Source organism: Etheostoma spectabile, chromosome 8 (genome assembly GCF_008692095.1).
Source record: "Etheostoma spectabile isolate EspeVRDwgs_2016 chromosome 8, UIUC_Espe_1.0, whole genome shotgun sequence".
In the NCBI taxonomy this organism is placed as follows: Eukaryota; Metazoa; Chordata; class Actinopteri; order Perciformes; family Percidae; genus Etheostoma; species Etheostoma spectabile.
In genome coordinates, this window is record NC_045740.1 from 6,442,608 (window position 1) to 6,468,632 (window position 26,025).

A 26,025-nucleotide genomic window follows, 5' to 3' on the forward strand; every position below is an offset into this window, starting at 1 on the left:
TATTATTATTATTATTATTATTATTATTATCATTATCATTACTATTATTTTTATTATTGTTATTACTATTATTATTATTATTGTTGTTATTATTATTATTATTATTATTGTTATTATTATTATTAAATATCATTGTAATATTATCTGGATCTTTCTGTAAAGAGCACTTCGGGCCCTGACTGGAACTGGTTCTTCATTGCGTTATCCAGCCGGAACATTTTTAGTGTAGCACACCGCTACATGTCATGTCGGCGCTGAAGTCAGGACGCTCACTGTTTGAGTAGTCAAAATTCTGTTTAAAATAACTTATTCAGTTATCTCTTATGTTCAAGAATACATTGATTTGAGATTATGTATTAAGGGAAACGAGGTAACCGTCACAGTATCGATTTATGAGGTAACGTTAAAGTAAGTTTATTGACGACTTCTCCGTCAGGCTTTTTCTTCTTCTTGATTGTTAACGTTAGCTAACGTAAAACAGGTTAGCTAAGTTAATATAATAAAACCGTCAACACAACAGTTACTTGCTGTGTTTAGATCACATACATAATAGAGGATAACGCTTTGTAGGGAGAGTGGCATTTATTGAGGACGTTGTAGTGAAATCAACATAGTTCTTGCTTGCATATCATACAAAGTGCCTAATATCTTCTGGTAACGTCACTTGCTTTATTCTTGCTACCATTAATGTTGCTAATGTTAATTCTGTAGTCAACATGTTCAAAGTGAACACGGTTCTTTCTAATTCCCAGTTTATCCGTATATCTGTAAGATTATTCACACTGATTAGATCAATACTGCTATGCAGGACGTAGTTATTAATGATAATCATTTTCTTTTTCAGTTTGAGCCATGTCATCACTATCAGAGGAGGTGCTGCTGGTGGTGAAAAAGGTTCGCCAGAGGAAGCAGGATGGCACACTTTATCTGATGGCTGAACGTATAGCCTGGGGTCCAGAGGGCAAAGACCGCTTCACAGTCAGCCACTTATATGCAGATATTCGCTGTGAGTACTCAATACCGTCCAATAACAAGTAGTACTAAAATTATTTTGTGTTGGTGATGTGATCAAGCTGCACTTTATTTGTAATCTTCACAGGTCAGAAGATCAGCCCAGATGGTAAAGCCAAAATTCAACTCCAGCTGGTGCTTCACACTGGCGAGAGTACCACGTTCCACTTTTCCAATGAGAGCAGTGCACTCAAAGACAGAGATGCTGCCAAGGAGCTACTGCAGCAGCTGCTGCCCAAGTTCAAGAAGAAAGCTAACAAGGAACTGGAGGAGAAAAACAGGTTTGATTGTGCTTAAGGATAAGTCTGGTAATATTTAGTTTTTCTTACTGTTATCAAATTGCATTAAAAGACCAAAACTTGCAATGAATTCCTGAACTCCTTCTAACAAGTATTGTCTGTGTAACCCAAGAGCTCCATTATGTAAAAAAAACTATTAAAAACACACCAATGAGCCTCATGTTCCTGCGCTGTACAGTCCCTGACAAAAGTATTGTCGCTTGTGTACAAATTGACTGCAAGACTGCTTTCCTAGCTATTCCTGATGACTTCATCAATACATTGTATGAATCTTGCCAAACCGCATGGATGCAGTCCTTCAAGCTCATGGAAGTCATACAAGATATTAAATTTGAATCCACAGCACCACTATTTAATTTGCTGACATATTTTAGTATTTGTAGTAAATTTGTTCAATTATGTATAGGCGACAAAACTTTTGTCTTGCCAGAATTGACCTTCTGTCTTGTTTAAATAATAAATATTTTTTTTAGTGAACTAATTTATTCAGTGCATTGAACATCATTGGGCGGGTTTTAGCTTTTCATATGAGCTATTTCTTACACCAATTGATTAATTAAAAGTCAGCAGGTGTTTCTACAAAATAGATAAGCGACAAGACTTTTGTCAGGGACTTTATTTTGAGTCAATCCCACCTACACAGTTGTGTATATGCATAACTTAATAGAGCACCAAATCCATTCACACCCAAAACTCACTTTACTACTTATTGCTTCATCTCAAAATTACTTAAGAGAAATTTGGGTAATTTATTTATTAATAATTTTTGTGTAATATTGTTCTTATAATTTCTCTTGTAGGATGCTTCAAGAAGATCCAGTGCTTTTTCAGTTGTATAAGGATCTTGTGGTGAGCCAGGTGATCAGTGCAGATGAATTCTGGGCCAACCGGTTAGGAGACATAAATAACGCAGACCCCACTATATCCAACAATAAACAAGAAGTTGGTATATCTGGAGCCTTTCTGGTGAGCACATCAAGTCTGGCAAATTAGACCTGACATTTTGAAAACAATCTTAAATTTTAAAATTGATTCAAGCATGGGCAATTTCATCATTAACAACATAGTTTCAAATATAATTTGTGTGCATTACAGGCAGACATTAGACCTCAGACAGATGGCTGCAATGGCTTGCGATATAATCTGACAGCTGACATTATTGAATCCATCTTCAGAACATACCCTGCAGGTAATCATTACATCTCATTCTTGAAGTTAGACAGTTTAATGCATTCCTGTTCACCTCAGTGACTGATATTAAATCTGCAGCAAGAGTTCCTAGACACTGCAACTAGATTGTACTAAATATATTAATATTGACTTTCATTGTGCTTGCAGTGAAGGAGAAGTATAGTGAAAATGTGCCTCATAACCTGACGGAGAAGGACTTCTGGACCCGCTTTTTCCAGTCCCATTATTTTCACAGAGACCGCATCAACACAGGAACACAGGATATCTTCTCAGAGTGTGCCAAGCAGGATGAAAAGGGTAGGACTTTAAAACTTTTTCAGGTCCAAATCTAACATACAGTATAAATGCAAGGATTGTCTACAGATGTCATTTCATGTTTTATTTTGACATTTAATTAATTACTACAAACAAAGCCACAAATCTGTTTTTCATGTTTTTAAAACTGTGTAATGCAGGGTTAAAGTCTATGGTGGTTCAAGGAGTGAAGAATCCTTTGGTCGACCTCCTGTCATTAGAGGATAAAACATTAGACGAGGTAAGATTGGTTGATTAGCCAATCACTACCACGTCCTTCTACAAAGATATATCATTTTTCCTGTATAGCTTTCTTATTCCTCTTCCTCCTTCAACCTCAAGACTTGTTGTTTTCTGTGTCACAGGGTTATGGATTTTGCAAAACATTTCCATCAACTTCCAATTCAAACAGGACAGTGAAAGAGAGCAGCAACTCTGCCATTATAAAGCGGTTCAACCATCACAGTGCCATGGTGCTGGCAGCAGGCTCACGCAAAGGGTAAAGAAATTACTTTTGAAAAAAATATCACTTGCTTAGTCTTTTCAATTTTTATCTAACTGTAGCATGTTTTCAAAGGGAAACTCCAGCTGACCACACTAGTGAAACGAGCAGTACAGATGGAAACTCAAGGGATTCTGACTTCTTCCAGCCTCCTGTAAAGAAGGTATGATGGCTTTGCAGCCTTAACAGAGTTTTTCCAAAATAGACTGTATTTCTCTGTAACACTTTTTCTGTTGCCAAACTTCCTTAGGTTAAATTACAAGAAGTCATAGAATATGAAGATCTGCAAAGGGAAAACAGACCAAAAACAGTCGCATTAAACCTCAAGAAGTCTGACAGGTACATTTTCCACATTTTATTTTTTTTTTCTTTACACGCTAACTGTTAATTGTTAACGCCGAATGGATGTGATTATTGAAAATATTTTTGTAGATTATGTTAATCTAGCACATCTGTTGTTTGCCAAACTGTCACAAAACTTAGTATTAAGTATGCAGTGTATAATATATGAAACAAAAGGATATAGACTATAAAATCTGTAAACACCAAATATTTTGTGTTTTTACTTATAATCAACTTTTGTTATCAATTGTCTTTCCATCAGCTGGACAGAAAAAATAAATTGAGTAATTGTGCTATCAGCTCTAGCCAAGCCTCTATCAATTTTCCATTTCAGTAGCCAGAAATCAACAGTGCCGAAATTGGGAATAGGCTCATCACTTCCTCTGGACACTGGACAGAGTCCTCACTTTAAACTGTTCCTAAATAGATTTGGTATTTTAATTCACAGATCATATTTATAGCTTTCACTGTGTTAAAGTTCCTGCCAGTGGCCATAACACCAGAATGTCACGTCAGCATATAAAGTGAATGTACTCAAATTGAGGTAGAAGGAATAGGGTGTTCTTCTATTTTGCTCCACTTTATGCTTTCAAACAGGCATTGTATTCTAGGTTGAATTTATGGTGACGCGTTCTAAAGTATTTTTTTTCACTCCCTTTCTGTATAAGGTATGCCCATGGTCCTGTTCCACTTCAGTCCCAACACTATACGACAAGTCAGGATATCATCAACTCTGTCAACTACATCCGGCATGAGATGCAAAATTACAAACCCAACCTCACTCAGGTTAGATCCTACACACTGTTTTACAGTACATGTTGTAACAGTTCCCTCACTCACCCGGCAAGGGAAAAGTACCACATATAAAAAATAAGGTAACGGGCGGATCTCTGATATCTACAAAGACGAGTAGGCTATAGTCTAGTCCTGCCTACTTTATTTAAACAGCACCTGAATAACATGCCAAACAGAGCCCTCTAAACGCAACCGCTTCCTTCCATGATCTCTCGAGAGTTCCCTCTTGCTTCCAATCAATCAGCTGATAACCCCCCTCTACGTCACAACCCAGTGTCCTCTTATACATGACTCAATTAGTAAAGCATTTAAAAAAAAAAAAAAGAAGAAGAAAAGAAGGAAATAATACACCAAATTCAGACCATGCACAATCCGTGACACTACACCAGGCCTCTCATACGATTTTATCTACATGAGCAAGAAAACAATACACTCATGCATGTTCCCCATACATAAAATCGCCGCTAATGAAGATGGATATGGGCGACCATTACAATGTTCCAGGATACTATGAATCCTGATAACATTCTCTTGGCCTTTGCAATTAAAATAGCCCCACATCATCACATACCCTTCACCATACATAGAGATTGGCATGGTTTTATTTTTGGTTTTATTATATAGTTGGCCTAATAGCTGGTTTGATTTGCATTGAGAGATGATCTTGTGGACAGTACCCCATGTCTATCTCTAGGTATGGTGAAGTGTATGTGATGATGTGGGGGTATTTTAATTCCAAAGACATCAGGATGCATAGTATCCTGGAGCCATAAAATAACTGGCCTTTAAATATAAAAATCTGCCTGCCTCTATGGGAATTTAACATAGGGGTTTGTATACTTATGCCCCCTGTATTTAAAAGAAGAACATTTATTATTTACGGTACATTATTCATTCACAAAGGATATTGGTGTCCTTAAAGTTGGATTTTTCCTAAATATTTTTATCTACATTTTCACCTGAATGAAATTAGGCTGGCTGCACAGAATAAATGTTCGGCTCTGTCGGACGCGGGCCTATCCGGACTGTAATTCATTCACAGCTCAGAAGTCCAATAACAACACATTCTCAGGTTAAGATCAGGAAGCCCGTAACTCTAGTCAAACACATGCAGGTTTCCTTCTTCTTGGTACCTCCACCAGCACTATTTATTTGGCTATAGCAAACTATAGTAAAAACCTTTCAAAGCTAAGAATGTGATTCTAAGATCATGAACACTTTATTATGTTTGAATATTATTGTGTTTTAAGAAATGTAAATAGTTCAAACTATGAATGAGGCCTTCAAAGTGTTTAACACAGTAATACCTTGTGCAGGTGTTGTCCAGCACAACAGCCAGTTCTGCCATTGCAGCACTTTCTCCAGGTGGCGTCCTCATGCAGGCGGCAACACAGCAAGCCATAAATCGTAAGTGTGTTGTACAATTTCTAAATAACATATTATTACTTAATTTGAAAGTTGGTGATCACTGACTAGTGGATGTCTGTAGCACATCTGTGGTGTGTCAGGTTGCTTTCACTTTCATTTCCAACGAATCACATAGTTTGTCCTGCCCAGGATGTTAGCATCCCTGGTCGTGTGCAATTCACAGCAAAGCTGAGTTGAATAACTACAGTTAACCCATTCAAACACACAGTCAACCACGGTATAACCCCGGTTGAGCCCTGGGTGTGAAAGGGGTATTGGACTGCTGTCTATTTTGTGTATTCTTTTAATCTTTGTTTGTTGTTGTTTTTTCAGAAATGGTACCTAGTGAGGTTCAAGGAGAGTTGAAGCATCTTTATTCAGCTGCTGGAGAGTTGTTGAGACACTTCTGGTCCTGTTTTCCTGTAAACACACCATTTTTAGAGGAAAAGGTAACTAATAATAACTTTATTGAAAGAGGTCAAATTATTATTGCAACCGTAAGCCATTCCCTTTTTCCTTGTATTGACACCCACACCAAAAAAAAAATCAGTTGCCACTTTTAATACTCGTCTCATCGTAGATACAAATCAATATTCATGCAAAAAAAAAGAAAATCTTCCGATTTGTTCTCATCATACTTTTTCATATAGGTAATGAAAATGAAGTCAAACCTCGAGAGATTTCAGGTGACCAAGCTTTGTCCTTTTCAGGAGAAGATTCAGCGTCAGTACTTAAGTACAAACGTGAGTCTCTAAGCTATCAATGATGACACAATGTCTTATACCAGGTGGCACTTGTGTTAAATGTCATATTCCCACAGCTCACAGGGCATTTGGAGGAAATGTTGCAGACAGCCTATCGCAAGTTCCACATCTGGCAAACCCGCCGCATGTTGAGGAAAACCTGAGGTCTGTTGGTTTGTCAAAGAGAGGACAAGGAAGACATTACAGTATATGGACGAGTGAATTGAGAAAGTTCTTCAAACTGCTGTGAAGATAACACAGATCACAGCCTGATGGGACAAGATTCACAGAGGCTTAATGAGGATATAAATGGAAGCTGCTACATCCCCAACTGTTCAACCGAGACTAACTGCGTCTTAGTCACAAATAACTGTAATTTGTTTGTTTCTCTTTTGTTTGTTTTCTCAATGGTTGAGAGATTGGTGCCTGTAATGGTTAAATGGTGTAATATGACCAAATTTCAAATGGAAAATTAGAAAGGCACTCAGGACAGGCTGATGTGTGTGTAATGCAAGCAGAGGGCAGCCAATACGTGTTTTGTCCGTGCACAGAGCAGAGAAATAGAGCTACAAGGAGCCCCTCTGAGCACTAGTCTATTTGGGGAACAAAGTTTCACAAAAGGTGAAGTGAATATAGCAATACTGAAAAGTAAGTGTGTGTGTGTGTCTGTGTGTGTGTCTGTGTGTGTCTGTCTGTCTACTTTGTCGGCACCTTCTGTCTGCACTGAAGATAATGTCACTGAATTAAAGTGAGCTTTTGTTCATACCTCTGTCTATTGTAGGTGCGGTATTCCATTAATTTAGTTTTTTAATAACTTTTTTTTTTTTACTGTAGTACTTCATGAAGTACAATAGAGATGTATATTTGTGTTGCCTGTCAAAAGCTTTGGAGAATGTGGAGACGGTTTCGTTGTGACAAACTAAACATTCAGCCAGGAAGTGTGCTCACATCAGCTGAGCGGAGCAGTGACAGGTCGGCTGTCTGGAGAAGTGGCGTGAGCCTGACCGCTGACTTTCTAAAGTCAAATGAACAAAACCACGGTGTAACACTGCGGTTTGGTGTGGATTTGTAGGCAGTATCTGGAGTGTCACTTTGACCATTTGGTGAGTTTTTACTATAGACCAAGTGAATGGCAGGGCATTACTGTCTTAGCTAACGTTAGCTAGCATGTTTGCTAACTTGTGGCAAATATATATAGTGACACAAGGTAAGTGGCGCACTGAACCTGTCCAGATGTATCTTAATTTTAATAAACCGTCATATATATGTAGCATAGCCATGCCGTGCACATGTATATTTATTTTAGACTTTTGGATCTCCATCAGTTTTAATAGAAACGTTGACATCAGTGTCAGCAGACGGGTCTCGTGATGCAGGCTGCGCGAACCCGTCGAATGAATCGCCCCTTTAACGTTAGCTAGTTTGCTGCACAGCAACTTAATCAGTGTTACTAACGCTAGTTACTGCGTGTTTACAGTGTTATCGGTGTTTTAACAATCACAACGTTGACCGACAAGAGTCGGCCAGTTATATAGCTAGCTAATTGACGGAATTGCAATAACTGACAGCCTAACGACAGGAAAGCTTGAAATTTAAGTTTGTTGATGGTAATTAACCGTAACGGTTAGCTAATTAGCAAAAATGTCGGTGTTAAAATGACACCAGTGTCCTCTTTAGCTAGCGTATAGGGACGTTACTCATGTAGGATGTATATTAGACTTAGCAAGCTACCGGTACGTCCCTTGGGTATTTCCATGGCAAAACAATTACTTCTTGTCAGATGGGACCCCTGGGACACAACGTAATAAAAACGTAATAAAACGTTAAAGTTGGGTTCTAATTTGTGTCAGCTATCTGGGTCCTTGATCAAGTTTGAGAACCGCTGGTTTAAACTTCCCAACCTTAAAATTAACTCCTTTCATCGGCTAATAATTCTATTTCTATAGCTATGCATCACTTTTAATGCAATATTTAAATTGTGTAACGTCAACACACACAAAGGTAATTTGTCTGTATTGATTACTATGAAAACTTGAAGTAAGTATGCTATTAACTTTTTCAATGCTGGACTTCACTTCTTACAACTTATTTTACAGTGTATTATTTCTACTTTACTTTAAGATTCTCAGGTTCAACATGTTAGTTGTAATGTGATTAAGGGCAGTTTTGTTTGTCAGAGTGCAAAAGTCAGACACAATCATTTACAAAGACAGAGCCTTATGAATGTTTCTGAAATCAGCTAGGGTCAGATCTGTGCACATCCTCATCCCCAAATACATTCCTGTTGCAGTAGAGTGTTAACAAATACAGAGATAGAGGTCAGAGTTGACTGTTACTTCTCACCTTCTTTTGAGACACGTGTGTCTACTTTAATGCTTAGGAGCAATTATGTTTTTTGTAATTTTGTTTGAAAGCATTTTTGTAGCATGCAAACTGATGTTTTTGCTAATAGTATCAGATTATTCTAATGATCTTCAGCTTTAGTTTTGCTTCTGCTTCCTCATAAGTTCACTTAAAACCACAACAGAGCACAGAGAAAAATTTAATTGCGTTGTGCTGCAGTTTTAGCTGAAATGGTGACCTCTGGTCCTGTCAAAATGGTCTTTCTGTCTAATTTAACTGACAGCTCCAGGACAAGAGACAACACTTATGCTAAACTAGAGATGATAAATTACACCAGGATGGAGACAGTATTAAGTGGAGTCATCACTGGTCAATTTGAGAGGGTAGGTACACTACTAAAAGTCATATGATGCCTGCCATGTGGCTGAGGACCGTGGTATGCGAGAAAGCAGAGTAGTAACTCCTGAAGTCCCTCACATTTTTTTTCATTCTTTGCTTACTGTCTCATTCTCTCTCAGTTGTAGAGGATCACCAGTGAAGATGCCTCTGATACCAGTTGTGCCAGAGAACCACAGTCATGTTCTGGCAGAGTTTGACTGCCTTGATCCACTTCTGTCTGCTCTCCGTTTAGACTCCGGCAGGCTCAAGGTAGGTTTCACCATCACAAATCTGAGTTAGTCTTATAATGAAACCACACGTAGATGGTTATAGTAGCTTATTATTTAATGTATTTAACGTACTACAGGGTGAAATATTACGACTTACTACAAGAAGTTATTGTCCTGTATCTCATGTACTTTGTGCCTTGCCAAACATTGATCAAAACAGCTGCTACAATAGACTTTAAAGGGCAAAAAATATCCAGCCGATTAAAACATCAGTTTGTCTAACTCTTAGGAGAGGTGGCTACACTATGAACGCAAGTTACAGCATGATATCAACAAAACTTTGTATGTACATGAACAGATGAGTAAAGTCTTATTACTCTGTGTTACAGTGTACCTGTCTGGCAGTGTCAAGGAAGTGGCTCGCATTAGGAACGTCAGCAGGAGGGTTGCACCTGATCCAGAAAGAGGGCTGGAAACAAAGACTCATCCTTACTCACAAGGTAAGCTGTGACTGAGGGCCTATTGTCCTATTGTTAAATGATACAGCTACATATAATAAGCAATACATTGTTTGTAAGTGTCGATTTCTCCTCTTTTTTTTTTTTTTTTTACTTCTAACCCATCATCCACTCTTGTTCAGGAGGGATCTATTACTCAGGTGGCGTGTTGCCCTCATGATGAAGACTTTATTGCTGTTGCAACAAGGTTAGAGTCTCCATGAAGTCAAGAAATCACCTACATATCGCTGTGTTTATTTGTGTTGCCTGTGTTGTTCACATCGTTTGTTCCTACTCCAGTCAGGGTCTTGTGGTGGTGTGGGAGCTGCAGCTGGAGCGACGGGGGCGTCCAGAGAGAGTCAGTGCGTCCTGGGAGCACAGAGGTCAGGCCATCACTGCACTCTGCTGGGACACCAGCGCCCTGAGAGTTTTTGTCGGGGACACAGGAGGCAAGGTGTCCTTTCTACGTGCAGGATCCTCCAAGCTGGGCAAGGTAGTGACTGCTGATTCACAGTGGAAATGTTTTGTCTTCTCAATAATAATGTTTATTTATTAATGGCTTTTGAAAAGGTTAAGGCACTTTCTAGTTAGTGCACTATTGAAAAAAACTCTTAAGAAATATATTACATATATATACATATTTTATACTAGATATTGTTTTCTTTGTGTCTAGGGGTCAGCATTCGTTATCTTCCCTGTTCAGACCGTCACCACTGTGGACTCCAGAGTGGTTCAGCTCGGGTACCAAGATGGCCGCTTGCTGGTGTCTTCGTTGAGCCGCTGCTACCTCTGTGACACAGAGAGGTGAGTACCAACATGGCTACTTCTCTTTAGGGGGAGATACCCTCAGAGGGCCCTTGTTAATGCCTTCATATTGGTAAATATTGTCTCTACTAAAGTGTCCTTTTTTTTTATCCAAATGGTAGACATACAGTACTAACTTTGAAGAAAATGTTAATTAAATTGGGCTTTGTCAAAAATGTTCTTAATGTTAATCATCATGCTTACTCCTGAAAATAATTTCTGAAAGACTTTCGGCAGTGGTGTATTTTTCTGTCTTTACCTGCCTTCAGGGAGAAGTTCTGGCGTGTTGGAAATAAGGAGCGGGATGGGGAGTATGGAGCGTGTTTTTTCCCTCAGAACAGGGGGTTATTAGTTGGTCAGCCGCCACTGCTGTACTCTGCCCGGCCGGGGTCTCGAATATGGGAGGCCAGTTTTAACGGCGAGGTTCTAAGCACCCATCAGTTCAAACAGCCACTGGCCTGTCCTTCTCTACCTCTCATCACTTACAAGTACTTACTGTTCCTACTTTTAAATAGTCTGCTTTTAAAAGGTCAACCTCCTAATCTGTCTTTTGTTTTTTAATATGTTATTTGTTCCCCTGTTACCTGCAGAGATGAGCCACATTACAACCCAGAGCAAAAGAGCCCCCAGTCAATCGCCTTCCCTAAACTGCTTTATTTTGGGTAATGTTAGATACAATTTATACTGTACATTTGATTATCTGAGTTGTTAGGCTTGTCAATATTTTTTATGATATGCATATTATTCAATTAGAGAAAAATATGTTGATTACAGACAACATCAAACAAAACATCCCATTATTATTAAATAATAACTGCAGATGAGTCTGTCTCTTCAATAACGGTACACTTTATTTTTTGTGTAGAGACCAAAACTTGCTAACCTGGACTGATTCCGCTATTTATGTCTTCACACCTCAGAACGGACAAGTGCTTCTGTGGACTGAAGTCAAAGGTGTGTTTGTGCTGCTTCCTCCCAAAATACTAGTAGCGGTCCTTTGGAGTAGTTTAGCAGCAAACAGTTTATTCATGAAAACGGCTGTAAACATGTGAACAAAGGACCACTAGTCATTATTATTATTATTATTATTATTAATATTATTATTAACAAGGAAAGGATTATAATATTAAACCATGTTAGCTTTGATCATATAGACCTTTTGTTCCTGTTTGATTTACTGTGAATTGAACCAACCTGTTTTCTTGTTTTGCAGACTTGGTTGATATTGCAGTCTACCGCAATGAGCTCTTCTGTCTCCATGGCAGCGGACGTCTGTCCCACCTCTCCCTGTTATCTGCTGAGCGCTGTGTTGAGCGTCTGCTACGGAGGGAGTCCTGGCCTCTAGCTGCTGTGGTCTGCTGTATGTTCCAGCACACGATCACCACCTGCAGGGTAAGATGGCTGCCACTGCTGTGCTAACTGGTTTTGTTTTTTGTGTACAGTGTAGATTCTTATCTGGGCTAAGATGTTCATACAAGTTTCTGACTTCCTTTATCCCAACAATAAACACACTCTACCTGGAAACCTGAGGTGGTTCACCTTGAATGGCCTGAACATCATAAGAAGCAAAAATGTGCCGGTGCTAGATATGGCTCCTTTTAAGAGTATTATTATTTGTTTATTATTATTTCAACACATGGGTAAAAAGGGATTATCTCAGTAGTAAACATCCTGATCTTCTTAACACAACACATGCATAACCTGACTTTTCAGAGCATAGTAGTTTATATTAAACATACTGACGCACCATATGTCCTCACTGAGTCTGGATTTGTGCAGATGGTGAAAACCAAATGTGAAATGTGCATGCTACTGGTTAAATTTAGATTTAAGTAAATCAAGCATTTTAGAAATCAGGAATCTATATCTAGATCTAGATTTGTGATGATACAGCGTTACTGACCGCCTTGTTCATCATTCCTGTTCAATTCAGGCCAGGAAATCAATTCCCATCGACCGCCTTGAACATCTCAGGTCCCAGCTCAGCTCCAGCACACACCTGGACCTGACTGGCCAGCTGGAGGAAGTCATCACTAAACTAGAACCTCTAGACTCCGCCTCCAGCAGCCGTAGAAGTAGCATCTCCTCACATGTAAGTTAAAGTAACTTTCCGGAAATGGTGATCACCATAACTGTAGATGATATTCATCCCACTTTCATTTTTTTTACTTTTCTGTGTGACCCATTGCTATGGATACCATTTAGTTGATAAGGACAAGTTTCTCTGTGGCATTACATTAAATTGGTTGGTGAGGATAAGCAGGTTGCAACCATAGATATAGAAAAATATTGTTCTATATCTATGGTTGCAACACTGCATGTAGCATAAATCCACATCAGACAAATACATGCTTTGAATACTGCTCATCCAGTACATTTTAAATGATATGAGCCTATAAATTCATATGCACATGCAACAAATATCCAGGAGAGCTTCAACGTCCTGGACTGTGGAATCTATCGTGTGATCAGCCGCAGAGGAAGTCAGTCCGATGAGGAAACAAGCTCCCTCATCAATCAGTCCATGTCAGAGGAGGAGCGGCTCAAAGAGTTCGGTTTTGTGCAGGAGGATGATCAGGTGGATCACGGTAAGAGATTGTCAGCTGCCAAGTGAACAAATGCTGTCACTAAAAATGCCTTGTTATTCAAATTTAGCGTTGTTTGTCAATACTGCCTCCTTAGGGTGACTAATTTAAATTTTATGAATAAACAGGTAGCTTTAAAAGCTTAATATAATAGTTCCTAATATTAACAATTATAAGAAGTAGTAGTAGTAGTAGTAGTAGTAGTAATAATAATATAACAATTATCTAATGGAATCCAGTTGAACAAGGCAGGGGCTTTATTTATACAATATTAATGTATTAAGACATCACACAGGCTTGATTATTAGGATATTTTTGGATATCAAACTGATTTAAATGCTAGAACAACAACCACAGCAAACCACTTACACACACTGTTGTTTCTTTGTTCACTCTTCTGTTTTTGTCTCTTTCTGACTCTCTTCCTTTGTATATAATGTGTGTGTGTGTGTGTGTGTGTGTGTGTGTGTGTGTGTGTGTGTGTGTGTGTGTGTGTGTGTGTGTGTGTGTGTGTGTGTGTGTGTGTGTGTGTGTGTAAATATGTATTTATACACATTATATAGCAGGAACAAACTCCTTTTCTGCCTCTGCTGAGTTCAATGTGAAAAGAGAGTGAAGTTATTTTCAGTTTTGCAGTTTTATATCTACCGCTCTATTAAAATACCTGAATAAAAATAACAAAAACACGAAGGAATAATGCCAAAAAGTTATTTGTAATTAGAAGAATCTCTAGCCGCTAAAAGATTTGTCAGTATAAACGTGACAATAATTTTACTCTTTGACTTTATCTCTGTTGTCATAATGATCATATGTATCTTTTTCTGATACTGTCTTGTATGTTTGCCACTAAAATTTTGTTTTGATTTATAAAACCCAAAGTCATTCAATCAATAGTGTTGCTGTGTTGCTGAGCTGAAAGATCACTGACAGCTGACATGATTAACAAATACAATCTTCACTTTGCCAAGCTGTTAATATCAAGTTTCTTGTCTGTTCCATTGTATCACACATAAATCACCATTATGGTTCTGGTTTTTTATTTTTCACTGTGCACTATTTAATTTGTTTTCTCTATAGTGGTGTCTGGCACCTTTGCTCCATCAGCTTGCATTATGTCCTGCCTTTCATCATTCCGCTTCAGTACACCATCCATCTGTGTTTGTCCTCTGGCTCTTGCCCCCGTCTTTATTCAGATCCACAGATCAGTGAGCGTATGGAAGCTGAGCGATCTGAGCAAGGCCTGCAGTTCCACCTCCCCCTCTCATTCCGTCCCAAACCCCCTCGCATCGCATTGCAGGCCGTCAAAGACAGGTGAACATCCAGAGAAATAAAGGACAAACATGCTAACAGCTTTTAATACAAAGATTGTTTCACAGTAGCCATGAAGACATTACGTTGTCATGTTATATAGCTTTAGGTTTTATTCAACGGTGATGACATTTATTTGTGGATTGAAACTACAATAACTATAATTATTCAAGTGCAGCTGTGCATTTAAACGGCTCACTTCCCTTTTCCACTGAAGACCCACCACATATAGTTTTTTTTAATTGGTATTTTTCATCTGTGTAGATGCATGTGACGGGTTTCATTTCAAAGCATCACACTCAGACACACTCAGTTTTTTTTCATATGAACATGTTTGTAGTTCTGTTTGCCTGTCTGGTTGTTAGATTGTAAACCCATATCATTGGTAAAAAGTTGTTTTTATTATTCAATTTTTGTGTTTTTTAGTGTTTCTAGTTTTGTTAAGAAGACAACAGAGAAGATCAACACCCTGCAGATGAACTCTGAGCTCTGGCAGCGGCCTGAATTCAGAGAGGCCGGACAGGCCGAAATGTCGGCCACAGCTCCCTACTCAGAGGAAATGGACAATGAGTAAGTACAGACATATAAAAGCTGCTGTACAGAAATAAGTCCCCACTCATTTCTTCTTTTGTTTGTCTTATTAGGCCGTATTTTGGTCTAATAACTGGACTTAATAGTTATTTCAGAAACCAGTGAATTTTATACATGTTTGTCGTCACAGAGTTTATGATGAAATGCCTAACACAGAGGCCAACATGCAGGAACTTCGATCAGCGACAGAGCGAGCTATGTAAGTGCTTTGATAGAATTTCAACTGCAAGATTTCACAGCCATTTAGTAGAAACTGAACTTACATACTCACATGTTCCCAACTTCAGCTCCCAGATCCAAGATCCTTTGGTGCTACTAGATCCAGTCTGCCTGAGAGAAGCTCTGCTGGAGTGGCTGGCGGTGCTGGAGCGAATACTCGGACCTGAAGAGCACGGGTCAGCTGCTGCGGGGGATTCAAACATGGATGGACCAGGAGAGGAGAGGTGGGATTATCTAAACACCTGCTTAGAGCAACAAGAGAAGTCTTCCTTCTCATCAAGAGAACCAACAGAGAGCATCACAGAGGAGAAGAGAAAAGAGTGTCCTGAGCTCGCAGAAAAAGAGGACCAGTGTAACTCCACTGAAAAGGAACCTGGAGTTTCAGATGGGAGCCCTCCAAATCCTGTTCGGGTGGTGTCTCCTAAACCTTTACCATCGGATCTCTTGTCTAATCTCACCCAGCTAGCAACGTTATACATAGAACTAAGCTGCTTTAGAAACCAGGAGAATGAACAAGCATTGGGGTGCACAGCTTTCCTGCGCAGCTACTTCTTTCTGCTGGACCAAGAGCGTGTGAGAAGAATGTGTCTGCTGTGTTATCAGGAGCAGCCGGAGGTGCAGAGCTCCTTCACTGAGGCCATGCTAGGTCAGAAGCTTTTTTTCAAATGTCTGGTTTATTTATTTTCATTCCTGTTGTTTATTTTAAGACGCACCTAAACAAAATAGTGCACTTCTGCTATTTGAAAATAAAAAATAAGTATAAGTAATACAATATATTTTAAACCTGGATCCCATTTCGACATATTAGTAAAAGAAAACCCCTTAATGTTAACGTCTCTCAATGTTTCAGAGATTAAAATCTGTGTAGCTGTTCCCTTTCAATGATAAAGAGCATTCATTCATCATTTAACCATTTTTAAAACCTAGAGAATATTTTTATGCAACCATATCCAACACTAATACTTCTTCGTTCCAGACCTCATCTAGTAACTAAACATTTAAATAATTTCTAATATCTTAAAATTATTTGGAAAATCCTCTTTTTTTGTTGTTCTCTGTAGAGCTCACTCAGTCCAGTAAGGTTGTGGAGGTTATTCAGAGAGGTGATTTGCTGAGATCACTGCGCAGTCTGAGAGAGCTGCAGCCCTGGAGTGCACCTCCTCTACTCGCTCACTTACACAGGTCAGTACTTGTATTTCTTTCTGGTCAGCATAGTTTTGATGGACCTTGTAAAGTAAGTCTGCTATGTTATTATGCAGGCTGTATGAGAAGCACGGGGAGTCGGCTGTACGCTCGTTTACTCAGTTCTATCCTACGATAACTCCTGCTGATGTAATGACCATGGCTCAGCAAAGCCACTTCTTGGCATACTTGGATAATCTGGTCCAATCACAAACTCAGGAGGACAGGTATGTCTTTAGTTTCATCTATTTGTAAAAGAAAAAACAGACTCCCATTGTTGCTAAATTTGTACACTGATTATTTCCTCTAGATTGCCATTTTTGCAGTCCCTTCTTGAACCAGAATCTCTGAGACAGGATTGGCTGGAGCTTGCACTTACCCACGACGCTCCTCAACACTGTGATACTTTGACTTCTGATGGACAGCCCAGGTCTGGTTCTGTTAGTGTGGGAATAAATTCAAAATAAGATTAATTTACTTAAAGGCACAGAAGGTTTTCAGTTTGATGCTAGAAACCAAAACATATGCCTGAATGGATTTGAATTTTAGCTACTATCCTGGTTCACTTCCGGATTCTATTTAGGCCACAACAAGATCAAAAAATAAAGTGAAAGTCAAGTATAGATAAATGTAACTGAATTCATGTGACTCCTCCTGCAGATGGCATTCTCATTGTTTCAGCTGGGGTTATGGACGCCTCCTATCTCTCCTGATTCGTCTTCCTGCAGACCTGTCTTCCAAGCAGAAGATGGCAGAGACTTGCCGTAGTCACGGGTACTTCTCAGGAGTCTTCTTTTTTTTTTTTTTGCTGTTTATATTCATGAGTTTACGTTGTCATATGTAACCTTCTGTATAATGCATGTATGCAGGTATTGGACAGGCTACATTTACCTCTGCTCTGAGCTGCAGCGTCGCACAGAAGCATTCTCCACCATCTGTCAGCTGGATGACTTAAGCCTGCTGGAGGACGCTGATGGTAAAACTTTAAGGCAGAAGCAGAATTATAATATTTTATGGGCTGAGAGGAAAGTTCATAACAGTGATGTTAAAAACCATGTCCACTATGCCGAAATTCATTGTATATACACATGATACTTTAGTAGTGCAGAACGTAACTTCCCACTGTATCATAACAAAACACAGGTTATAAGACTGCAAACATTACAGCTAATTTATAATAAACCATTTATGAACATCTATCTAGAAAGGGCAGACAAATCACACTAACTTACAAAATCTTTTTTTAAAGAAATATCAGAACCAGTTTGGCTTTCAGAATTCCACTGACTGTTGAACCAAACAATGGTTCACCTTTTTTTTGCACTCAGTGTGTAGTTATACTGTACATCTGTAAAAATCCAGGAGATTCAACCTTAGTAGTAGTAGTAGTAGTAGTAGTAGAAGTGTTACTAGTTCCTTAATTACACTGTCTGCACTCATTGGAGTGGCTTCTCTTGCAATCACTCAAATAAAACTCACTCAAATTAAATGACGCTGGCTTGAAAGTTATTTGCCATAAATAATGAAAAGAAAAAAGACATTATCATACTCTAATGTCTGTATTGTCCCTCTGTTATTTTCCAGGTGTTAAGCCTCAGACCTTGGAAGAGTGGAAGCTCTTGATCCAGTTATCTCAGCGGTGCAGCAGCGAGGTAGTCTCAGAGCAGGTCACAGGTGTGAATGGAAGTAGCTGGTCCAACGGCTCAGCAGATTGTGGTGGAAAGATCAGCCCAGAGAACCTGACCCTGATGCTGGCTCGGACAGCCGGGCCTGACCGCGCCATGGCCGTCCTGGAGGAATGTGGAGTGCAGCTGGTCCTTTCGCCACGCTCCAAACTAGTCTGTGAGCTGCTGAGAGTCACTGAGAAGAGGCAGAGGTGGGTCAGGGTGAGAGAGCAGAATAAATAGTTTGAGAGGTATTTCACTGGTTTGGAGTGTGCGACAGTGGTGTGAAACGAGTCCAGGGACTGCTTTGCAGTCCTCAAGAATGCATGTTTGTATGTATTACAGTACAATGTCTCTTGTTTTCTGTTTCAGAGCGATGATCCAGACGATGCTTGAGCGCTGTGATCGGTTCCTGTGGTCTCAGCACGCCTAACTAAAGATCAGCTGTAGCTGCTCTACGCCAAACAAGATAACAATGTATGTAAATGTCCTGAGTAACTGCTGTTGAAGCTGCAACTTAATTTATGAACTATAATATTTCTCAAAGCTTCCCAGTTTAAATGAAGGTATTTATCCTCCCATTGAAAACAGTATTATATCTTGAACTTTTTTATGATTTAGGTCAAATGTTTTTTTTTGCATGTACAGGTAATCAAATATCTCCATGACAAAAACTGAACTGTATGAACAGTGAAATGTTCTAACCAGGTAATAAAATGTGAATAAAAGCTGTGTGCCTTTTTAGTTTTTGTTTGTTTTAAGAACAGAAGATTTCTGTCAGGATGATGATAGTCAAGCCTGGTAAATGTGTATTTTTTCCCCCATGTGTGGATGTCAGAAACACGAGGGAAATCCACATTAAGAGCAAAGGACAAACACAAGTGTGGCTCTAATCCAACCAGCAGCTTACTTCATAATTGTGTGCTTTTGTTTATTTCTGTAGACTAAAAGATTAAATAAGTTGAAATTGTTAATCCTATGTATCATTACTATCCAACCATGTAGATAGCTCTGGTTTGTCTGTTGAGGTTTTGAGAGAGAAAACAACTGCCTTAAATAATCCACATAAATGGAGACCATTATGAATAAATCGCCCCTTCATCTACCTGTTTATCTAGTATTTGCTTGTATTTTCTTCAAAGGGGCATTTTTGTGAACAAAAGAAGACGTTTCAGATCTTGAACGTCACATACAGTAGATAATGCATTTTGTGGGTCAAAAGAGATAATATTAATAACATTGTAATGAAATGGGACTGATGACTCATTTGATGGTATCACACACCTGGAGCATCAAAGGGAAGACGCAGACAGCCTGGTGCTTCACATTTGAGCTTTAAAGGCTTATACTGGACACTACCGCGCTATGTGAGTCACATCCTCTACTCTAGTTTTACTGAGACTTTTCTGTCTGATCCTTAATGGATTTCTTATTTTCACCCTCATCCGTTGTTCTTCAATCATTTCCCAGAATCCTCATTTTCTAGCTCATCCAGCTGTCTTGTGTCATTGGCACAGGGACGATCAGATTAAAGGTTTCGGCATGTGGCAAAGACGCAGACACACTTTTAATGAAAATGATTCACATAAACTATACTTTGCATCTCCTTGAAATTCCATTTGGCTGCCTAATGTTAAAAATAAAATAAAATCAGCCTGTCTTCTCATTTTCTTTTAAATCAATCAATATTTCTGTCTGTCTGTCTGTATTTGTTTGGTTGGTTGTGTTCACTGCTACAAAGATATATTCTCTCGAGGGATAGGTAGAATTGTTTAATTGAAATGATCCAAATATGACAGAAGGTTTTCATCATGAGGACAGAAGTAAATTTGATTTGAAATTTTATTAGGTTGAGGCATCGAGTCCAGTGTTTGATGTTGGGTTCCTGTCACCAGGAGGACAGATAAGGGGATTCTGCACATACCTGTTGGCCCTGCTGCAAGTGTATAAATGGCAACCTCAACCCTCGTAGCCAAACACACACAGGTTGGCTCTCAAGATGAGTCACGGTCAGCAGAGTGGTGAGATACTATGAGCGTGATTAGTTTTCTAAACATGAAGTGAATCCTTTTTTGCATGGATTGAATAGTTTCAACATTCTCGATGGACACAGCACTCACGGTGAGTTCCTGATTTTCCACTTCTTGATTTAAGAGAATAAAGTAGTACATTTCTTGAGATAGTCAGTGAGATGTTTTCTAGTTCCAGGTGTCCATCTCTCTGCTTGGACTGGCTCTTGTCCTGCTCTCCTTCCCTGAACATGCTTCACTGAACAAAGTATTTGACAACAGCTCAGGTAGGATTTCTGGTCCATTATTACGGATAAGACCAAATACCTGGGAGCTTTTCTAACTGCGTCTATATTTTTCCTGTGTGGTAATGTCAGGAACTGTGTATCCAGGATCTGTATTTGTGAAGGAGGCTCTTCAGAGGGCGATTGAGCTGACTGATGCTGCTTACGCCCGCACAAGTGAAAGGTAAAATTGACTGTGTCACTGTGGAAATATTTTACACCCATTGCAAAGCATAAACCATAATTTCACATCTATTAAGCGTTGTGTTGTCACTGAAAACAAAGTTATTGATGTTTCCAGGGTTAAGAAGTCTCAGTCTGAGGGCGCTCTGAGACCCAGTGACCTGCTGGCTCAGTTTAAACAGACTGAAGCCAGAACCAGGACTCAGATCCAGGCTGCAGAACTGTTGGACAACACAGTGGAGCTGATCAGAGAGATGGTCTACACTAATACAATGGTTCAGCCAGACCCTCAGGGTATCAAACAGCAACATAACACAACACACAGATGTGTCTGCACCTGCATGTCTACGAGCACTACATCTAGTGCCTGTCTAACATGCCGGGCCCTCCTTGTGCTTTTAGTAGATTTCAGGCTACAGATGAATTTTTTTTAACTGTCCCCTAATTTATCTTCATTTACATCATACAACAAAAAGCTGTTAACTTTTCTTCTGGTCTAAGACAAAGATGGATCTTACGTTTAACAGTGTGTTGTGTTTACTGTATGTTCCCAAAGAGCTGCTGAGTAAAGGAGACATGAAGAATCTGCTGCAGGAGACTGGCTGCTCCGCTGAGCTGCAGAGACCCAGCTGTGACACAGACTGTCTGTCTGAGCGCTACAGATCCCTCACAGGAGAGTGCAACAACAGGTTAGTGCTCACACAAAAGCATTAAAGCACACCTCTTGGAGGGTCATCCAGGAAGGTAAAACTCAAATTACTTGCAATTTAGAATAGATTTAATTCGATTTTGTATTGTTTTTTGATAACTGTGTCTGTGTTCTTGTCCTGTTTAGACAGAATCCCAGATGGGGGGCCGCAAACATCCCCTATTCCCGCTGGCTACCGGCAGAGTACGAGGATGTGTGGGGGATGCCCAGAGGCTGGGACCCAGAGCACACCTACCATAACGCCACTCTGCCTCCAGTAAGAGTTTTGCAGCAGCACTCCTTTGTCCTGTCAGCTGCTGTAACTCCAGACTTTGTTTGTTGTCCAGGTGCGGCTGGTGTCTCAGGAAGTGCTGTTCACTCACAATGACAAGATCTCTCTGGACTCCACTCTGTCCCACCTGCTAGTGGAGTGGGGTCAGTGGATAGACCACGACGTGGTTCTGACGCCTCAGAGCCCCAGTACAGCCGCCTTCAAGACAGGAGCCGACTGCACACACACCTGCAGCCGGGACACGCCCTGTTTCCCCATACAGGTGCACTTTACTGTCTTCTCAGTGTACCTGTTTTTTTGCTTGATGATCACGGATTTTTAATTTTATAAGATAAGATGGAACTTTTATTCATCTTCAAATAAATGTTTGTGCCTAAGATGCTCGATAAACAGTACATGCTAAAGTAAATATTTTGTTTGAATTCTATATATGCATACAGTCCATAGTATAAATACAAGATACATACACTAAAATAAATGAAAATGTATACATTTAATTACAAGCAATGAATAACATATACAACAAGGTATCTTTGTTACAATATTACTCTAAATATATATATATATGTATTTTTTATTTTTTTTTCCCTCATCATTGACTATAAATATAAATAAAAACCTCTCTCCCCAGATTCCTTTGTCAGATCCTCGCAATGGCTTCCAGAGTTGTATGCCTTTCTTCCGCTCTGCTCCCAGCTGTGTTAGTGGAGTCCGGTCTCATCACCAGCGAGAGCAGCTCAACGCCATCACCTCCTTTGTAGATGCCAGTATGGTTTATGGCAGCTCCACCAGTCTGGCCTCGGATCTGAGAAACCGCTCCTCTCCCCTGGGCTCAATGGCCCTTAACTCCCAGCACTCAGACCAGCAGCTGGCCTTCATGCCCTTCCTGCCACGCCTGCAGGCTGACCTGGACCCCTGCGGCCCCCGAAACGCCAACACCCTAGGGGAATTAAAAAGATCCAGGGGCCAGGAGAACACCACATCCTGCTTTCAAGCTGGTGAGCGAGTAAATGTAACGAGTTGTCTGTTCTCTGTAGGCTTCAGTGGAGCTGTTGTTTATGATTTATGTTTCACAGGTGATTCAAGAGCTAATGAGCATCTGGGAATGATCGCGCTGCACACGCTCTTTCTGAGAGAGCACAACCGGCTGGTCAAAGAGCTGCACCTGCTCAACCCTCACTGGAGCCCTGACACACTTTATCAGGAGGCCCGCAAGATCATGGGAGCTATTCATCAGGTATCTCTTACTGCTTCCAGCTATTCATCTCCTGAGCATTCCCAGCACTCTGACCTGCTTTCTTTACCTTTCCAGATCCTAACATGGGAGCACTACCTGCCGCGGGTTCTCGGCGAGAGTGCCATGTCTCGTCTGATGCCTCCCTACAAGGGTTATGATCCTGAGGTGGATCCCAGCATCGCGAACGTCTTTGCAGCTGCCGCATTTCGATTTGCCCATGTCACCGTGCGGCCCGTGGTGACCAGGCTAGGGCCAGGATACACCACCGACTCCCAGCATCCTCCGCTGCCTCTGCATCATTCACTGTTTGCTTCTTGGAGGGTCGTGCAGGAAGGTAAAACTATGATGCTGTCATAAATTCAACTCAAATTACATGTCTTTCACTTATCTGTCTTTTTTTCTCCTGGTGTGTCAGGTGGTATAGACCCTGTGCTGCGCGGTCTGTTGCTGTCTCCGGCCAAGCTGCAGACTCCAGGTCAGATGATGGTGGAGGAGCTGACTGAGAGGCTGTTTCAGGCACAAGGAGGGATGCCTCTGGACCTCGGGGCCCTTAACCTCCAGAGGGGCCGGGATCACGGCCTGCCTGGTACCAGCTATCTTACTTCTGGCACAGTACAGTGTTATTTGTTTTACTTTATACTAAAAGTCTCCAGCTGGCTGTAAACAAGATTTGTTTGTATCAATATATCATCTACCTGTGTGTTTAACAAGTACCATTGTTGTAACTGTCTGTTTAAACTTGAACAAAGAGAGAAAAGAGTTAAGTACACTCGAAATGTCAGTGTGCATACTAAATAATGCTTGATTTCAGAGTGTGCTTTTGATGCAATGTCCCACCATGCAATGCACACAGGAAATAGAAGACTTTCTCACAGCTGTAAAACATTTAAAATACGGTGAGGAAGGTGAGAGGGCAACAGAAAAATGTAGGAAAACAAAAACAACGCAATTATTTTTTTTTAAACAATCTTTTTACTTCCTCTTGGAAAGTTTGGATTGGCAGTGACATTTTCTTTTTGTGCTATACAGTACAGAAAGATGATTTTATTGTTTGTGTGTGTCCTAACTATAAAACAGTACACTTTGATAATAAGTTCTGTATATTCTGTATACGGTAGTAAGTCAATGTGCACAACACTGGGCCATGGAAGCTGAACACCAAACAAATGCAGCTGTTGCTCCTGGTGTTAAATCTGTGGTTTTGAATGTCTGCTGTGAAAAAAAGTGTGTTGATTCATGAACCAGTTCCAGATGTAGGAATGTGTTGTAGTTGTTTGAACAAACTGTTGGCAGCACTAGACAAGGAAATTCTTTGAATATTTGGTATTTGCACAAGAAGAATTTCGCATCTGTTAATCACTGATGTGTATTTATTTATTCTGGTGTTAAGTAGAGGTGGTCTTTGTTTCAGGTAATTGCTAAAGCCTGTATTCTATGCTCTCCCCTCTCTTCCTGTCCCATCTCCTTCCTTCAGGATACGGCTCATGGAGAAAGTCCTGCAGCCTCTCTGTTCCCAACACTACATCAGAATTGGCCGAAATTCTGAGTAACTTCACTTTGGCTCACAAATTCCAGCTCCTGTATGGGACGCCACACAACATCGACGTGTGGGTGGGGGCCATCTCTGAGCCCGCTCTGCCCGGAGGTCGAGTTGGACCACTGCTGTCCTGCCTGCTGGCGAAACAGTTCAGAGCACTGAGAGACGGGGACAGGTGAAACTAAATCCTCGGGTGTAACATTATGACCATTACTATGCAAGAAGAATAATCTAAATCTTTTTGTCTCCCGAGGTTCTGGTGGGAGAGGGAAGGAGTGTTCACCAGCACCCAGAGGAGACACCTCCACACAGTCTCTCTCTCCCGCATCATTTGTGACAACAGCCGCATCACTCACGTCCCTGCTGACCCGTTCACACGCACCGAGAGGCCGGAGGACATGCTGGCCTGTTCACACCCGCTCATCTCCCACCTCGACCTCAGCCCATGGAAAGAACCAGACACAGGTGAAGAAGTGGAAAAGAATACAGATTGATATCGGATTTGTCTTGTTGTGTTTTCACATGGACCTGCCTACCCTCTCATTCAGATCCCAGCTGTGGTCCAATACCCAGAATTCAGTATGGCTACTCCCTTCTTTGTGACTCTGTGATTCTGTACCAGTGTCACTCTGGCTTCAAGCTGCTCGGCTCTTTATCTGTCAGCTGTGATCCAAATAGCCAGCAGTGGAGCTCCACACCCCCAACATGTCAAGGTACGAAGCCTAAACTAGGGCCTGGTGACATGGCTGGAACAGATATCAATATCTATAGTGTATGCAATGTGGCTTATGTGTTCAAAATCACATTTAGCAAAATCTCATGATGGTGATGTTGAAATTCAGATGCAAACCATAACTCATTAATTAAGAATAGACCTTGTAAACCATAATCTGCTAAACAACCTCCTAACAAGTCCATTTATTAGCTGTTCTAAAGCATTGATATCAGTGTTTTTGTCTGATTGGTGCAGATATTAATGAATGTGAAGAACAAACTTCTCTCTGCCCACAAAACCTGGAGTGTCTCAACATACTAGGTTCATTTACTTGCTCAGGTTGGTTCAGATCATTTGATAATGCATGCTGCCACTTACTTATTTGAAATTTGGTGCCAAATGCTTTTATTGTGAAGCACTTTGAAACTTTTCTTTTGAAACGTAGTTAATCTTTCATTCCTTACATTGCTGAGACATTTAAACAAGCACAAGATAAAAGCATCTTTTATTTCCCATCCTAAACGTTTCTTCACGTTTGTGTGCACTTCTCCAGAAACCTCCTCGCTGTCTGCGGTCTCTGTGTTCACTGCAGTGATGGTAGTGATCGGGGGTGTGGCCGCGCTGCTGATGATCATGGTCTGTTATCGAAGGTAAGTCACTGTAGATACAAATGGATTTTATGGACACAACCTGGG

At 40.3% G+C, this 26,025-nt stretch overlaps 3 protein-coding genes across 4 annotated transcripts in view; all 3 read left to right on the plus strand.

Moving 5' to 3' along the window:
- Positions 1–201: 201 nt before the first annotated feature.
- Positions 202–7,357, plus strand: gtf2h1 (general transcription factor IIH, polypeptide 1). 2 transcript variants are annotated; one of them, XM_032524051.1, is made up of 15 exons: positions 202–408; positions 845–1,006; positions 1,100–1,292; positions 2,111–2,276; positions 2,406–2,499; positions 2,649–2,798; positions 2,957–3,036; positions 3,161–3,294; positions 3,373–3,460; positions 3,548–3,636; positions 4,308–4,425; positions 5,751–5,841; positions 6,175–6,290; positions 6,492–6,584; positions 6,662–7,357. In XM_032524051.1, the coding sequence occupies exons 2-15, from the start codon at positions 853–855 to the stop codon at positions 6,746–6,748; spliced, it is 1,653 nt and encodes a 550-aa protein (XP_032379942.1). In that variant the 5' UTR covers positions 202–408; positions 845–852; the 3' UTR covers positions 6,749–7,357. The 2 variants fall into 2 exon arrangements, with proteins under 2 accessions (XP_032379942.1, XP_032379943.1); XM_032524052.1 differs by having other exon boundaries at positions 202–397.
- Positions 7,358–9,445: 2,088 nt separating this feature from the next.
- hps5 (HPS5 biogenesis of lysosomal organelles complex 2 subunit 2) lies at positions 9,446–19,117 on the plus strand (the record flags this gene model as incomplete). The annotated part of the gene is given in 22 exon segments (XM_032524041.1): positions 9,446–9,575; positions 9,925–10,035; positions 10,176–10,240; positions 10,333–10,525; positions 10,706–10,836; positions 11,106–11,324; positions 11,427–11,498; positions 11,702–11,790; positions 12,050–12,228; positions 12,770–12,928; positions 13,265–13,424; positions 14,615–14,732; positions 15,156–15,299; positions 15,451–15,519; positions 15,608–16,185; positions 16,601–16,721; positions 16,799–16,948; positions 17,032–17,151; positions 17,382–17,495; positions 17,591–17,697; positions 18,306–18,597; positions 18,758–19,117. Coding segments are annotated over 22 exon segments (3,360 nt in total). The 3' UTR covers positions 18,819–19,117.
- A 1,461-nt stretch (positions 19,118–20,578) lies between these two features.
- The window catches only part of epx (eosinophil peroxidase), a 7,150-nt gene continuing 1,703 nt past the window's right edge, over positions 20,579–26,025 (plus strand). The window contains exons 1-15 of the mRNA XM_032524048.1: positions 20,579–20,681; positions 20,772–20,862; positions 20,980–21,155; positions 21,418–21,550; positions 21,697–21,826; positions 21,897–22,103; positions 22,473–22,839; positions 22,918–23,078; positions 23,154–23,412; positions 23,494–23,664; positions 24,553–24,790; positions 24,869–25,080; positions 25,164–25,328; positions 25,586–25,669; positions 25,884–25,980. Of these exons, the coding sequence (XP_032379939.1) occupies positions 21,116–21,155; positions 21,418–21,550; positions 21,697–21,826; positions 21,897–22,103; positions 22,473–22,839; positions 22,918–23,078; positions 23,154–23,412; positions 23,494–23,664; positions 24,553–24,790; positions 24,869–25,080; positions 25,164–25,328; positions 25,586–25,669; positions 25,884–25,980 (2,264 nt within the window). The 5' untranslated portion in view covers positions 20,579–20,681; positions 20,772–20,862; positions 20,980–21,115. The remainder of the gene's footprint in view (positions 20,682–20,771; positions 20,863–20,979; positions 21,156–21,417; positions 21,551–21,696; positions 21,827–21,896; positions 22,104–22,472; positions 22,840–22,917; positions 23,079–23,153; positions 23,413–23,493; positions 23,665–24,552; positions 24,791–24,868; positions 25,081–25,163; positions 25,329–25,585; positions 25,670–25,883; positions 25,981–26,025) is intronic.

Coding starts and splice junctions, on each gene's coding strand:
- gtf2h1 (XM_032524051.1), top strand. CDS start 853: ATGTCATCACTATCAGAGGAGGTGCTGCTGGTGGTGAAAAAGGTTCGC. Junction 1,007..1,099: donor CTTATATGCAGATATTCGCT/GTGAGTACTCAA, acceptor TAATCTTCACAG/GTCAGAAGATCAGCCCAGAT. Junction 3,295..3,372: donor GCAGCAGGCTCACGCAAAGG/GTAAAGAAATTA, acceptor ATGTTTTCAAAG/GGAAACTCCAGCTGACCACA.